This window comes from Euprymna scolopes, chromosome 34, assembly GCF_053919585.1.
Source record: "Euprymna scolopes isolate OS-2025 chromosome 34, ASM5391958v1, whole genome shotgun sequence".
Classification (NCBI taxonomy): domain Eukaryota; kingdom Metazoa; phylum Mollusca; class Cephalopoda; order Sepiida; family Sepiolidae; genus Euprymna; species Euprymna scolopes.
The window spans coordinates 2,271,240-2,283,391 of record NC_136515.1 but is presented as its reverse complement, the minus strand read 5'-3'; the positions used below and the strand labels follow the sequence as shown (position 1 = coordinate 2,283,391).

The window sequence follows — 12,152 nt, the reverse complement described above, 5'->3', positions numbered from 1 at the left end:
CAATCCTAACTCGTTTCAATTTTACTGACTCAGAAAGGTTTACGTTGCAACCGACAACGACGATGACACACGCGAGGGTAACTTCTCCATTTGTTATCTGACGACCTCTGCCATAGATTTTCTTAATATATATATGTGTGTGTGTGTGAGTGTGAGAGAGAGAGAGACAGAGAGAGAGACAGAGAGAGAGAGAGAGAGAGAGAGAGAGAGAGAGAGAACAAAGGAATAAAATATTCCTTCATTCTTTTGTGGACTTCGTTCAAAACTGGCTTTGAAACCTTTTTCTCACAGAAGACACGTTGCGAGCCTGTCTCTGCTCCATCATTATTTTCATTGCAAGTGCTCGACCGAGCTTCAATCTATGCTTCCCTCTTCCCTCACTGCAAAGCATTCACAACAAACACTCATTTAGCTACAACCACTGTTAATAATTTTCCCATCTGTACGGATGCCTAAGACTAAACGCAAATTCCGAGGACAAAGCTTCTTTTCTAGAACTGCCTGCTTGTGGAACTCTGTACCATGGATCTGCTTTCCAACTGACATGACCGTTTTTCAAGTCCAATGTAAACAAGTTCTTGTTCAGCCGTCTTTTTAAATGATCAAATCCTACCAAATTTCCATCACTATCCAATATTACGGTGTTGTCTTACCGACCTCCTGACAATCATTAACTCTTATCCTCGAATCAGCTTTAGGCCTTGATAAGCGGTGACTTCCTTGTAAAAACAAAGGTTCATACTCGCCCGATTACACAAACCCTTAAAAAAAAAAAGACAATCTATGTTGTATATTCAATTAAACTAATACGTTCTGTAGTGAATTTAAGATTTAATTTAATTTTTATTTTTAAAAAAACATTTCCATTTTTTTTTTTTTTTTTTTTTTTTGTGGGTGAACTTCGTTTAAATCGAACTTTAAGAGGTTCGCACACGCCCGGCTCAAATGAACACAGGAGGCGAATCACATTCTTTCCTTATTGGAGTTTATGGTTAATAGTAACTTATTTGAAAATGGAAACGTTTTTACATTTTTTAGTTTCTCAAAACCTGAAGTAAGTGTTTATATAAAAAAAAAACAAGATGGCGACCAACTACTAAATTTAAATAACATTTTTTTCTATCAATTTTATTCAAACTGCAGAACAAGTGAAGTATAGCATCAGAACAAATACTACACTTTGATCTCATTCAAAAGTTCGGTCTTTAAAGGTCTCCGTGAAAAAAAATTGACAATATTTTTTTTTCTCTCCCTCTAATTTCAATTTTTACGGCACTGCAAACCTAAAACCATATTTATACTGAGTTTTCGTTCAAACGAACTTTTATAATGGACGCTTGTTGTTTTTTGTTTAATTTCAAACTTGTTTAGCGGTGGTAATATTCTTATGTGTTCTTTGGAGTTGGCAGAGAAATATTTAACAGAAAGCGAAAACGTCAGTATTTCGAAATATCATCGTTTGATTTCATTTCCGGTTTATTCGTTTCACGATTTTTGCTTCATCAAGAAGGAAGTCTTCACACACCATTGGATAGAAGAAGAAAAAAAAGAGCAGAAAGCGATTTTGTTCATCTTTTCAGCACAAACTGTGAGTATTATCTTTATCTCTCTCATATAAAAAGAAGGTAAAACTTGCCGAGAGCGCTCTGCTTTGGGGTTGTTTTGAAAATGGAACCGAAATTTAAATTTCGTTCCGTTTTAATCTTTTCTTTTTCTTAATTGCGGGCCCTGGATATGACCTCAAACTATATCCAATGGTGAGACCCCATCTATCGGGCTCTGAGGAGTGTGGAGCCACCCTTTAATTGCCATTGCTCCCCAGGTCCACTCTGACCCGGAGTGGTTGTACCTGTTAGGTTCCCAACTATGGGTTAAATAGAAACCGACTTGGAGAAAAAATATATTCTATTAAAAACGTTTTCTTCAAAATCACTGGATTCGGCATTAAATAACCTGAAAAGGGTTGATATGCCGTAAAACAAAAACAACCAACAATCTTAATTGCGCATGCGCCAATGCAAGCGAAAGTAACCGAAAGAATAAAATTCAACAATCGTACTTTTTATATAAAAAACGAAAGATTTTTTTACAAAAATAAAATTTTTTCAACAAACACGAAATATTTTCATTTTAAACGAAAAAAGTCAATTTGGTAAAATTTTTCTTATTTTTTTTTACATTAAATTCAACTCACCGTTCACATTCGAAATGTTGACTTTTATAGTGTTATCATAGAACTACTTTCATACGCGTAACAAGGAAATCATGGCGTATGAATATTGATGTAAACCGCCTAATACATATCGTATTCGACAACATGGCGTAGACCTCTACACACGTACCTTCAATCTCTCTTCCTATGTAAATATGTAATAAAGTTCTATATCAAATAAAACCACAACTTGGTTATCAATTACTTATAATAACAAACGTAAATTAACGACAATAGGCTTTCGGGTATGCTGACAACGAAGAACGGCTTTCGGAATAAACATCCCTAGCCTCCCCATGTTTAGAATGGCTTTCAGAATAGACCCCTCTCCCAACCTCCCCATGTTAAGAACGGCTTTTGGAAGAGACACCTGTAGCAGAAACAAATGGGACTTTTTTTCTTCCTCGAATCAATGGCTCTCCCCTCCTATGCTATTCGGCCACATCTTGACCAGTCAGGGGTACGGCGCATTGATACTTCCTATCCCCAAAGGAATTCGGCTAGCATCCGGTTTGAAGAAAAATAACTCATCCTTACGCAGAGGGACACGGACCTCCTTTTCCTCTCTCTCTCTCTCTCTCTCTCTCTCTCTCTCTCTCTCTCTCTCTGCACCTCGGTGTTATCTCTACGGTATAACTCATAACTTACGCAGAGAGACACCAAACGGAACGGACCTCCTTTTCTTCTCTCTCTCTCTCTCTCTCTCTCTCTCTCTCTCTCTCTCTCTCTCTCTCTCTGCACCTCGGTGTTATCTCTACGGTATAACTCATAACTTACGCAGAGGGACACCAAACGGAACGGACCTCCTTTTCTTCTCCCTCTCTCTCTCTCTCTCTCTCTCTCTCTCTCTCTCTCTCTCTCTCTCTCCACCTCGGTGTTATCTTTACGGTATCAACGATTCCACTGGAATAACTACCGCGATAATACCAGGTGCCGGAGTCCAGCTTCCTACAAGGAAAATACCACATTCTCCTCAATAAACCTTTTTTGTGTTACATTTTATGAAGTTGCTGCGTTCGTCATTTCAGAAGCTTGTATTGAATTATTTATTTTATCAGGGTGTGCCCTAAAAGCATTACAAACCCTAAACACCCTTAACCTCCCCATATTAAAAACGACTTTCTTCCTTGTCAGTATATACGAAAACCTCTAAAAATTGACATTGCGAATGTGATTGGTGATTGTTCGATTTTGTTGACGCACGCATGCGTAATTAAAAAAAAAAAAGATTAAAACAGAAATTTAAATTTCTGTTCCATTTTCAAAACAACCCTAACCCTAACCCAAGCGCTCTCAACAAGTTTTATCAAAAGGAACCTTGTCTGTGTATCTGTGCGTCATGGAATGTGAGAACTAAAGGATAAAATAAGGGAAGCAGAAGTTAACTCTGCTAAAAAGTGGAAGTCTCACATCCTTTGCCAAATTTAACGCATCTAAGAACTTTGTGTGTCTGAGTTCGTTTCCTATTGACTCCAAAACGGCTGGGCCGACTTTTATGAAATTTTGCACAAAGATACTTGGTTTTGTATCAGAATGTCTTCGATAAGTATCGATAATCGATAATCGATAATCAAAATAATCCGACTGAAGAAAAAAGCAGGCAATTTTGACTAAAATTAACATCTCACACAATTTAACATCATAAGTGCACTTAGTGATCCATGCTGAAATAATAACGTTATTATTTAGAAAGCCATTCTTAACATGGGGGATGGTGCTTTGTACCTATTCTATACTTTAACCTTACAATTTAATAAAAACAGGCGACGTGTCTTTTAATTAGTGACGTAACGGAACTGAGGTCAGAGGTCGGGAAGTTTAGAGTCGATAGTTGAAGTTTGACCATTAGAGTGAACAGACGACAAAAATTGACGTGGGAAGCGGCGTCACTGCGGACAGCCGAGATGTAAGAACGTGTAATCTCTGAAAATGCCGGCCAGATCATGAGAATAAATGTTCGTAAATAATTCAGGTATGTGTTGCGTTATTTACATCTGTCAAAAAAACTATTTATCTAAAACTGTTTCGATACGTCCACGTCAATCGTTTCCTGTTAGAACTGTTGCATAAATGTTAAAATATACAGCCTAGACGATCACAAGCCAGACATATATTCACATACAACATATGACACGTTTTATAATATACCTCGATGTACAACATCCGTGAATTTCTATCGTGAACGTCTGTATAATTTTTATCATTTTTTTAAATTGAATTATTTTTCTTTTTTCCTGCTTTTAAATTAAAAAAAAAATTATCATTTTTCAAGAAAAAATTTGTGCCTATTTTCCGATACTAAAAATAATTCCTTTAATTGTTATTTTTTATTTTGTTTAAAGCAAAATATTCCACTGCTGATATTTATTGATTTTAAACTTCCAGTAAAACTAAAATCTATAGTTTTCCCCCTCCTGAAGTATGTTTTTTACGCATGAGAAAATATATACACCTTTAACATGTATTTTTACAGCAGTCTGGAAAAAACAATGGCTTTATATTAAATATCTAAAGATTTATAAAGGATCAGAATCGGTAATTGTATCAGAATCGGGAATTTAGTATGGGATCTAGAATTGTATCGGAATCTGGAAAATATTAGAATCATCTCACTGATATATATATATATATATATATATATATATATATATATATATATATATATATATTACTTGATTACATAAATCAGAGTCCATTTTCTGTAGGCTGTTTTTGAACCCAGTCAACGACGGGTACTGTTGCTAGTATATATACATACATACATATATATATATATATATATATATATATATATATATATATATATGTATATGTATGTACTGTTGCTAGTATATATATATATATATATATATATATATATATATATATACTAGCAACAGTACATATATATATATATATATATATATATATATATATGTATGTATGTATGTATATATACTAGCAACAGTACCCGTCGTTGACTGGGTTCAAAAACAGCCTACAGAAAATGGACTCTGATTTATGTAATCAAGTAATTAAGTATGATAGGTTATGAAAAGGAAGGGTTGTAAAGAGATAGCTTCGAATTCGGGGTATCAAAACAAAAGCAAAATATGATGAAAGTAAAAATAAAATAGATAAACCCCATAATTTATTATACCATACCTGTTCACACTGAAACACTTATCACACTATTCTATGGATATATATTTAAAAACCTTGTTAAACTTTGAATCATCCACTCCCCCTTTTAAAATATCCCGTCTGAGATTAATAACGTTTTTGTTTTGGGTTCACCCTAATCAATTCTGTTGATTTCCGTTTTCTGTTTGATCTTCTGTTCTCCGGAGCTGTCTCTGGTATGGGCACCTGAAAAGTATCAAACACTGTGTCCATGATGTCCTCCTCGGGCGATCTGGTCACCGCACTGTTTTAGTATCTTTTCCGAATTTGGTTAGTGTGACGTTTGTGCACGAAATCTGGTCCCTTAATCATGTAGACCATGTTGCCTATTTGTTTCTCAACAATGCCGGACTCCCAGAAAGTCTTATTATTTTTGTGAATCTTGTAGAAGATTCTTTCGCCAACTTTATACCATTTTTTTGTTATCGGGTTTTGGAGGTTTGGCCTATTCTGGTTTGGTATGAATTTTGGAATATAGTTTTATATATTATTGTTATACCGGCCTTCCTTGAACAGAGGAATTTACACCGATTAGCACTATAAATAGCGTTAGTAATTCCACCACCGGTGAGAGAGATGCGACTGCACTTCAACTGCTAGCCGAGTGCCCAGCAGATATACACGCTTTCCTATCTTTGTACATTATTGTTAATACACTTGTTCCTTAACCGAACCTCGACATTACAGGGAGACTTGGTGTTGCCCGGGATTGAATGATAATCAACGAGTACTTCACACTCCCACATTTTTATTGCCATCGAAATCGGTGAAATCGCCCATTTTTCAATCAAATCGATTGATTTCCTGATCTAGTTGGGGACCCATCGTGGGACATGGGGAGTAAGCTTTACCTGCCTTCCCACAGTGACTTCGTCCACGATACATTGTAGTCTACATTGCACTGTAAAGAACTTAATATTGGTTTTATAAAATTATTTTTTATATAAAATAGCTTGAATTAAAGTTTAAAATGCAAAAGTCTAGTATCATAGTTCAATTGTGCTCTAAACAGTAATTATTTTTAACGCACTCCTGTTATATCAAAGAACATACTGTCGATTCTATATGCCTGGCCTTTCTGCTTGTGTGGTGATAATGGCTTGAATTTAAGTTTAAAATTAAAAAACCAAGTATTATAGCTCAATTATGCTTTAAACAGAAACATCCATTTCGAATGCGCCCCTGTCATATCAAAGAACCTACTGTTGATTTTATATGCTGGACCTTTCTGCTTGTCCGGTAATAAAACTTCTCAAATGCACTCATGATGTTAAGCTGTATAACATGTTAACTATAGTCAAAATCGCCTGTCCTTTCATCAGATTTTTTTTTTTTTTGATTATTGATAATTATCAAAGACATTCCGATACAAGACCTATATAAGAACACTGCTAGATACATAAAGTATATGTGTGTGAATTATTAAAAAAAATCGGTTAACTGTTTCGGAGTCCATAGGCTGTATACTTTAATCAAAATCGCTTGTTCTTTCTTTCATCAGATTTTAAATGGTTTCCTTTTTCCTTCCAGGCATGTGGCCCTGTCGGTGGGGCATTAGAATACACCGACTGCCCCCCTGCAGAGGGTAAAAGTCCCTCAAAGGGGGTCCTGGATATGACCTTAAACTATATCCAGTGGTGAGGCCCCAGCTTGCGGGCTTTAGGGAATGTGGAGCCACCCTTTAATTACCATTGCTCCCAGGTCCACTCTGACCCTGATAAAAATATCCAAGTTCGACAAGATACACCTGAAGAAGGTCGAAGGTTACATCAACCGAAACGTTGTTAAATAAAAAATCAATCCTCGGAAACGTAATACTCTTTTATTTATTTTCACAGGTTTCTGATGGATCTCCGTCGCAGCTTCCAATCCGTGTTAGTGTTTGTGGTTTTCCAAAATCTTACAAACTGGATTTGTTTAGCAGAATATGTCGAAGACGTTTGTCTCTGGCGACCGCTACTACAGATTGTCGACTGTGACGACACGACAGTTACGAACATCAAATTCAAATATCCACACATAAGTTACACTCAGCTATCACTCAAAGGGACTAGTCTGCGAAACCTCTCATTCAACACAAGCTTCCTCCCTGATTTAAGAACCATAGATGCTCGCAATACCTCGTTGGGTTGCCGGAAAGTAGCCCCCCGAATTCTTGAAGTAATCGATTTTGTAATTGTCGATGAAAAGTCCTGTTATAACACGATTTGTTGTTGGAAATTCCGGGTCAGTAATGAAAGCACGTTGGACAGCGCAGACATGAAAGAGCCGACGAATGGAGCGTGGACAAAGAGGGCACTGGGCATGCCACCGCTTCAGTCCCGGCAACAACCAACCGACGATTTTGTGGTCACTGCGAATCACACCCGCACCTCTTCTCATTCGATTGTGAATCAAAATGTTGGCGTCAATTTAGTCGGGAAGGAAAGACCAAATACAATTAGTGTTTCAACGCAGGTGAGGGTCAACTTTGACGAAAATATGGCAAAAAAACAATCGGAAAAACAGACACGACCCAAATCTTCCTTTCTTGGTAAGTAAAACATGAATGTTGTTGAGAAATTTGTGATACAAACACGTGGTCCCACCCTTCATCCGCTCGACAATGTTGCTAGCACCTACATTGTGTGACGTTAGCAGGAAGACTTGATATTGCCCGAGATTGAATATATGAATACAATTAGGTAGTAAATTATGGCAATTAAGCTTCCGTGTTTCAACCGCATAGTTAATCGTCAGGTTAAACGAAACTAACATAATATATTCTCATAACTTATATATATATATATATATATATATATATATATATATATATATATATATATATATATATATATACTAGCAACCGTACCCGTCGTTGACTGGGTTCAAAAACAGCCTACAGAAAATGGACTCTGATTTATGAAAGTATGATAGGTTATGAAAAGGAAGGGTTGTAAAGAGATAGCTTCGAATTTGGGGGTATCAAAACCAAAGCAAAATATGATGAAAGTAAAAATAAAATAGATAAACTCCATAATTTATTATACCATACCTGTTCACACTGAAACACTTATCACAATATTCTGTGGATCTACATTAAAAACCTTGTTAAACTTTGCGACATATTTCCATTCTATGAAGGTCAGGCGCGAACGAACACCCCATAATTTTATTATACCATTTTTCTTCAAGCTGAAACATAATTATCAAAGTATACTTACGCAGATAGATATGAAAAGTCTTTATTAAAGTTTGTGCGTATTTCCATTCCATGGAAGCCAGGCGCGAATGCAGACCCCACAATTTTATTATACCATGCCTATTTAAGTTAAAATATACTTATCAAAGTATTCTTATGTACATCTATATCAAAAACACTTGTAAACGTTTTTTTTTTAATTTAAATTTTTATTTATTTCCATACTTTGTGGACCAGGCGCGTACGCAGACCCCACAATTTTAATGAATCATCATTATGCCAGATCAAACATACCCATTCCTGTGTCTCGATACATCTTCTATCATTGTATGTGATCAGTTTTCTATAATAGTCAACCATATAGGAGCCTATTCGTGATCAGACACACACACAGACGTTCAGCTTTATATATATATATATATATATATATATATATATATATTACAATAGAAAAAATGCGAGCATGAAAAGTAATATGGTTAAACTTAAACATGGAAAAGTAAAGGACTAGTTAAAACTTGAAAAGAAAAGGACAATAAAAAATATAATAAATTTATAACTTAAAATATTGCAGCATTAAGAATTGATTTCATAATGTTATAAACTGGGAAAATCAAAAAAACGTCAAAATAAAAACACAAAACAAATTTAGCCACAAGGCCTTATAGGAAATTGGGGAGGGGGAAGGTGCAGGGTCTTTGTAACTAAAGTAAATTTGAAAACTATGGAAACTTACTCTGGATTGGCAACATTTGCCACAATACCTCATTCACTCTGTGGAGTTAAAACCTAATTAATGAATCCCCAGCGTTTTGAAAAAATATTTACAATTTTAAAAAATTATGCGTATGTGTGTGTGTGTGTGTGTGTGTGTGTGTGTGTGTGTGTGTGTGTGTGTGTGTGTGTGTGTGTGTGTGTGCATTTTCTTTTTTCTTTGTTTTTTTTTTCCTGCTTCCTAGCTTTTTTTTTTTTTTTACACAGTGATCACCACTTATCAAGGCCCGGAAGCCACTTAGGGATAAGGGTTATTGCAAGTACATTACGTTAGTGTGGAGATTTGATGAAGTGTTTACTTAAGGGGGCGGTTCATTAGGAATTTGTTAACGTTGGACTTGAACACATCCAAGTTGTAGTCCGGAGGGAAGCAGGCAGACGGAACAGAGTTCCACAGGCGTGCAGTTCTAAGAAAGAAGCTTTGTTCATGGAATCCACGTTTTGATTTAGGCACAGATATAGAGTGGGGGAAATTTTTCACTGGATTCAGCTAGACGGGTGTTTTTCGTGAAAGATTGGTGACGGGGGGGACCAGAGATTGGAGTTCAGACGAGCACCTGCTATGTATAGGTATTTAGTTGCTTCCCCATGAGAGCAAATTAGGAGGGTGGAGGGGGAAAAAGGACCAGCTCCCGAAAGGTGGGAAATGGGAGCTGGTAGTGAGAGCCTCTCTTGGTATATAGGGTTGCTCCCACATGGAACAGGAGGTCATTGCCACAGGGCAATGGTCTCTGATCGCTGTATGTGCCGGAACAGATACTACGCTTTGATCTTGTAAACCCGGGCCACGGAGGGCCAGAGGCGTCGCTCTCAGTAATATAAAAACCAAACAAATGAATAGAATTAATTCCCCACAGAATCAATGACAATAAAAAGAGTTTCACATGTAAATTTATCGTGTTTGTCTTTGATTTCGATCGGAATCAAATTAGCTTCCTTTGGTTTCATGGAGAACAGGCTTTTACAGCAGAAAAAAAAAAAATTTTCATGACAGCAAAAGATGAAGGCAGCCATGTTTGAATGCAGAAGGAAGAGAAATTATTATTTAACTTGGAGAGAGGGGTGTCGGCACTGTAGACCTTTAGACTGAGTTATCTCCCCGTGGCGCCCCCTTCCCTTCCTCATGGTCTAAAAATTCAAACATGGCTACCTTCGGCTCGCTCTAATAAAAAAAATGTTTTTTTCCTGTAATAAAAAAAAAAAAAAAAAACTACTCGATCAAATTAAATTAATTTTTTTTTTTGGAGAACTTCATTCCATAACGAGTACGTACAATATAACTTTTTGTTTCAATATTTTCATTTTTTTTATGTTTTGATTAAACTGTATAAGTACCAATACAGTTAATAAAAAAATGGCACTTCTGCATTTTAACATTCCATGCAAATTTAGAAAGCCATTCTTTTCTAAAAAGGTCGTTCACTTAACTTTGAGAGGATGGCTCCCATTATTATTAAGCGTGGGAACATCTCGTTTTCTTTGATAGATACGTCATCTTTCTTCACGCGAAAGAGTCCAAGCTACAGCCGTGACTCTTCGAAATAATCTAAGGTTTTCTTATGTCGAAGGTCACAAGGTCAAGTATATCTTAACCTTAATTTGTTTCATCTCAAGTTGCGAGTGATTCGCATTTCTGTGCATCTAAGGTCGAAAGCCGCAACAAAAGAGACCGTAAAATACCTACTCATTATTCATACTGTTGAACCTATCTACGTATTGCTAGTGTGTGTGTGTATGTGTGTGTGTGTGTGTGTGTGTGTGTGTGTGTGTGTAATATATATTCCTCGTGGTTCTCATCTTTACTTACTGAATAAAAGCATACAATCATAAATTTTACACCCCAAAATAATATTTTTCTTTTTTGTTTCGTTTCAGACACGGATACCACCATCATGTACAGCCTCATCGGAATGTGCTGTGTGACGTCATTGGTGTCTTTGTCGCTAAGTATTTACGTTATATGCGCCGTCTACCAGAAAAGGAGTTGTAGTTTAAAGGACTTCAGTATGCCAGCAAGGTCAAGGTCACAAGGAACTGTTATTCTATGATTGTCTCAGGATTTTTATGGAACTTCACAAATTATGGGAAAGGATTTTAAATTTTGTGAAAAAAATGAAATTAAAAAAATATTTATTTTATATCAGTAAATAAGATTGGACACTCCATGTCGATTTATTTTTTTCTAAAATTTTTGAAATAATGATTAGTAGATAAAAAATGTTAACCTTATATATATATATATATATATATATATATATATATATATATATATATATATATATATATATATATATATATATAGTAATTTATAAAATATATATGGCGATTAAGCTACACTGAATATTCGGTGTTTCATCCACTATAGGATTCGTCAGGCTTATGCGCGAATTCTGTGATTGTTTCTCATTTTTATATATGTTGAGGATTTTAGTTAGCCAATCAGCTTTCTAGTATCCACCGCGCCCCTTCCTATCAGCCAATGGGCATGCATTTTATCGAACAAAGGATCATTTTTAGAACTAGGTTAGTGGTTTAAGGCAGACGATTTTCCTCATTTCTGCTCTTTTTTTTATATATAAATATACATATGTGTACACACATACATGCACACATATATACATATATATATATATATATATATATATATATATATATATGTGTGTGTGTGTGTGTGTGTGTGTGGTCGTTTATGTATATTCATGTTTATTTAATTTATTTATTTGTTTGAAAAAAATTAATTTATTTAATTTATTTATTTGTTTGAGAAACAACCACAGAATTCGCGCATAAGCCTGACGAATCCTACAGTGGATGAAACGCCGA

At 35.6% G+C, this 12,152-nt stretch overlaps 1 protein-coding gene across 2 annotated transcripts; it reads left to right on the top strand.

Moving 5' to 3' along the window:
* Positions 1-265: 265 nt before the first annotated feature.
* On the top strand, positions 266-11,492 carry LOC145259033 (uncharacterized). Of its 2 annotated transcripts, XM_080116660.1 has the most exons (3): positions 266-1,588; positions 7,213-7,907; positions 11,205-11,492. In XM_080116660.1, exons 2-3 carry the CDS (start codon positions 7,220-7,222, stop codon positions 11,375-11,377), a joined length of 861 nt encoding a protein of 286 aa, XP_079972786.1. In that variant the 5' UTR covers positions 266-1,588; positions 7,213-7,219; the 3' UTR covers positions 11,378-11,492. The 2 variants fall into 2 exon arrangements, with proteins under 2 accessions (XP_079972786.1, XP_079972787.1); XM_080116661.1 differs by lacking the exon at positions 266-1,588 and having other exon boundaries at positions 6,684-7,907.
* The last annotated feature ends 660 nt before the right edge of the window (positions 11,493-12,152 follow it).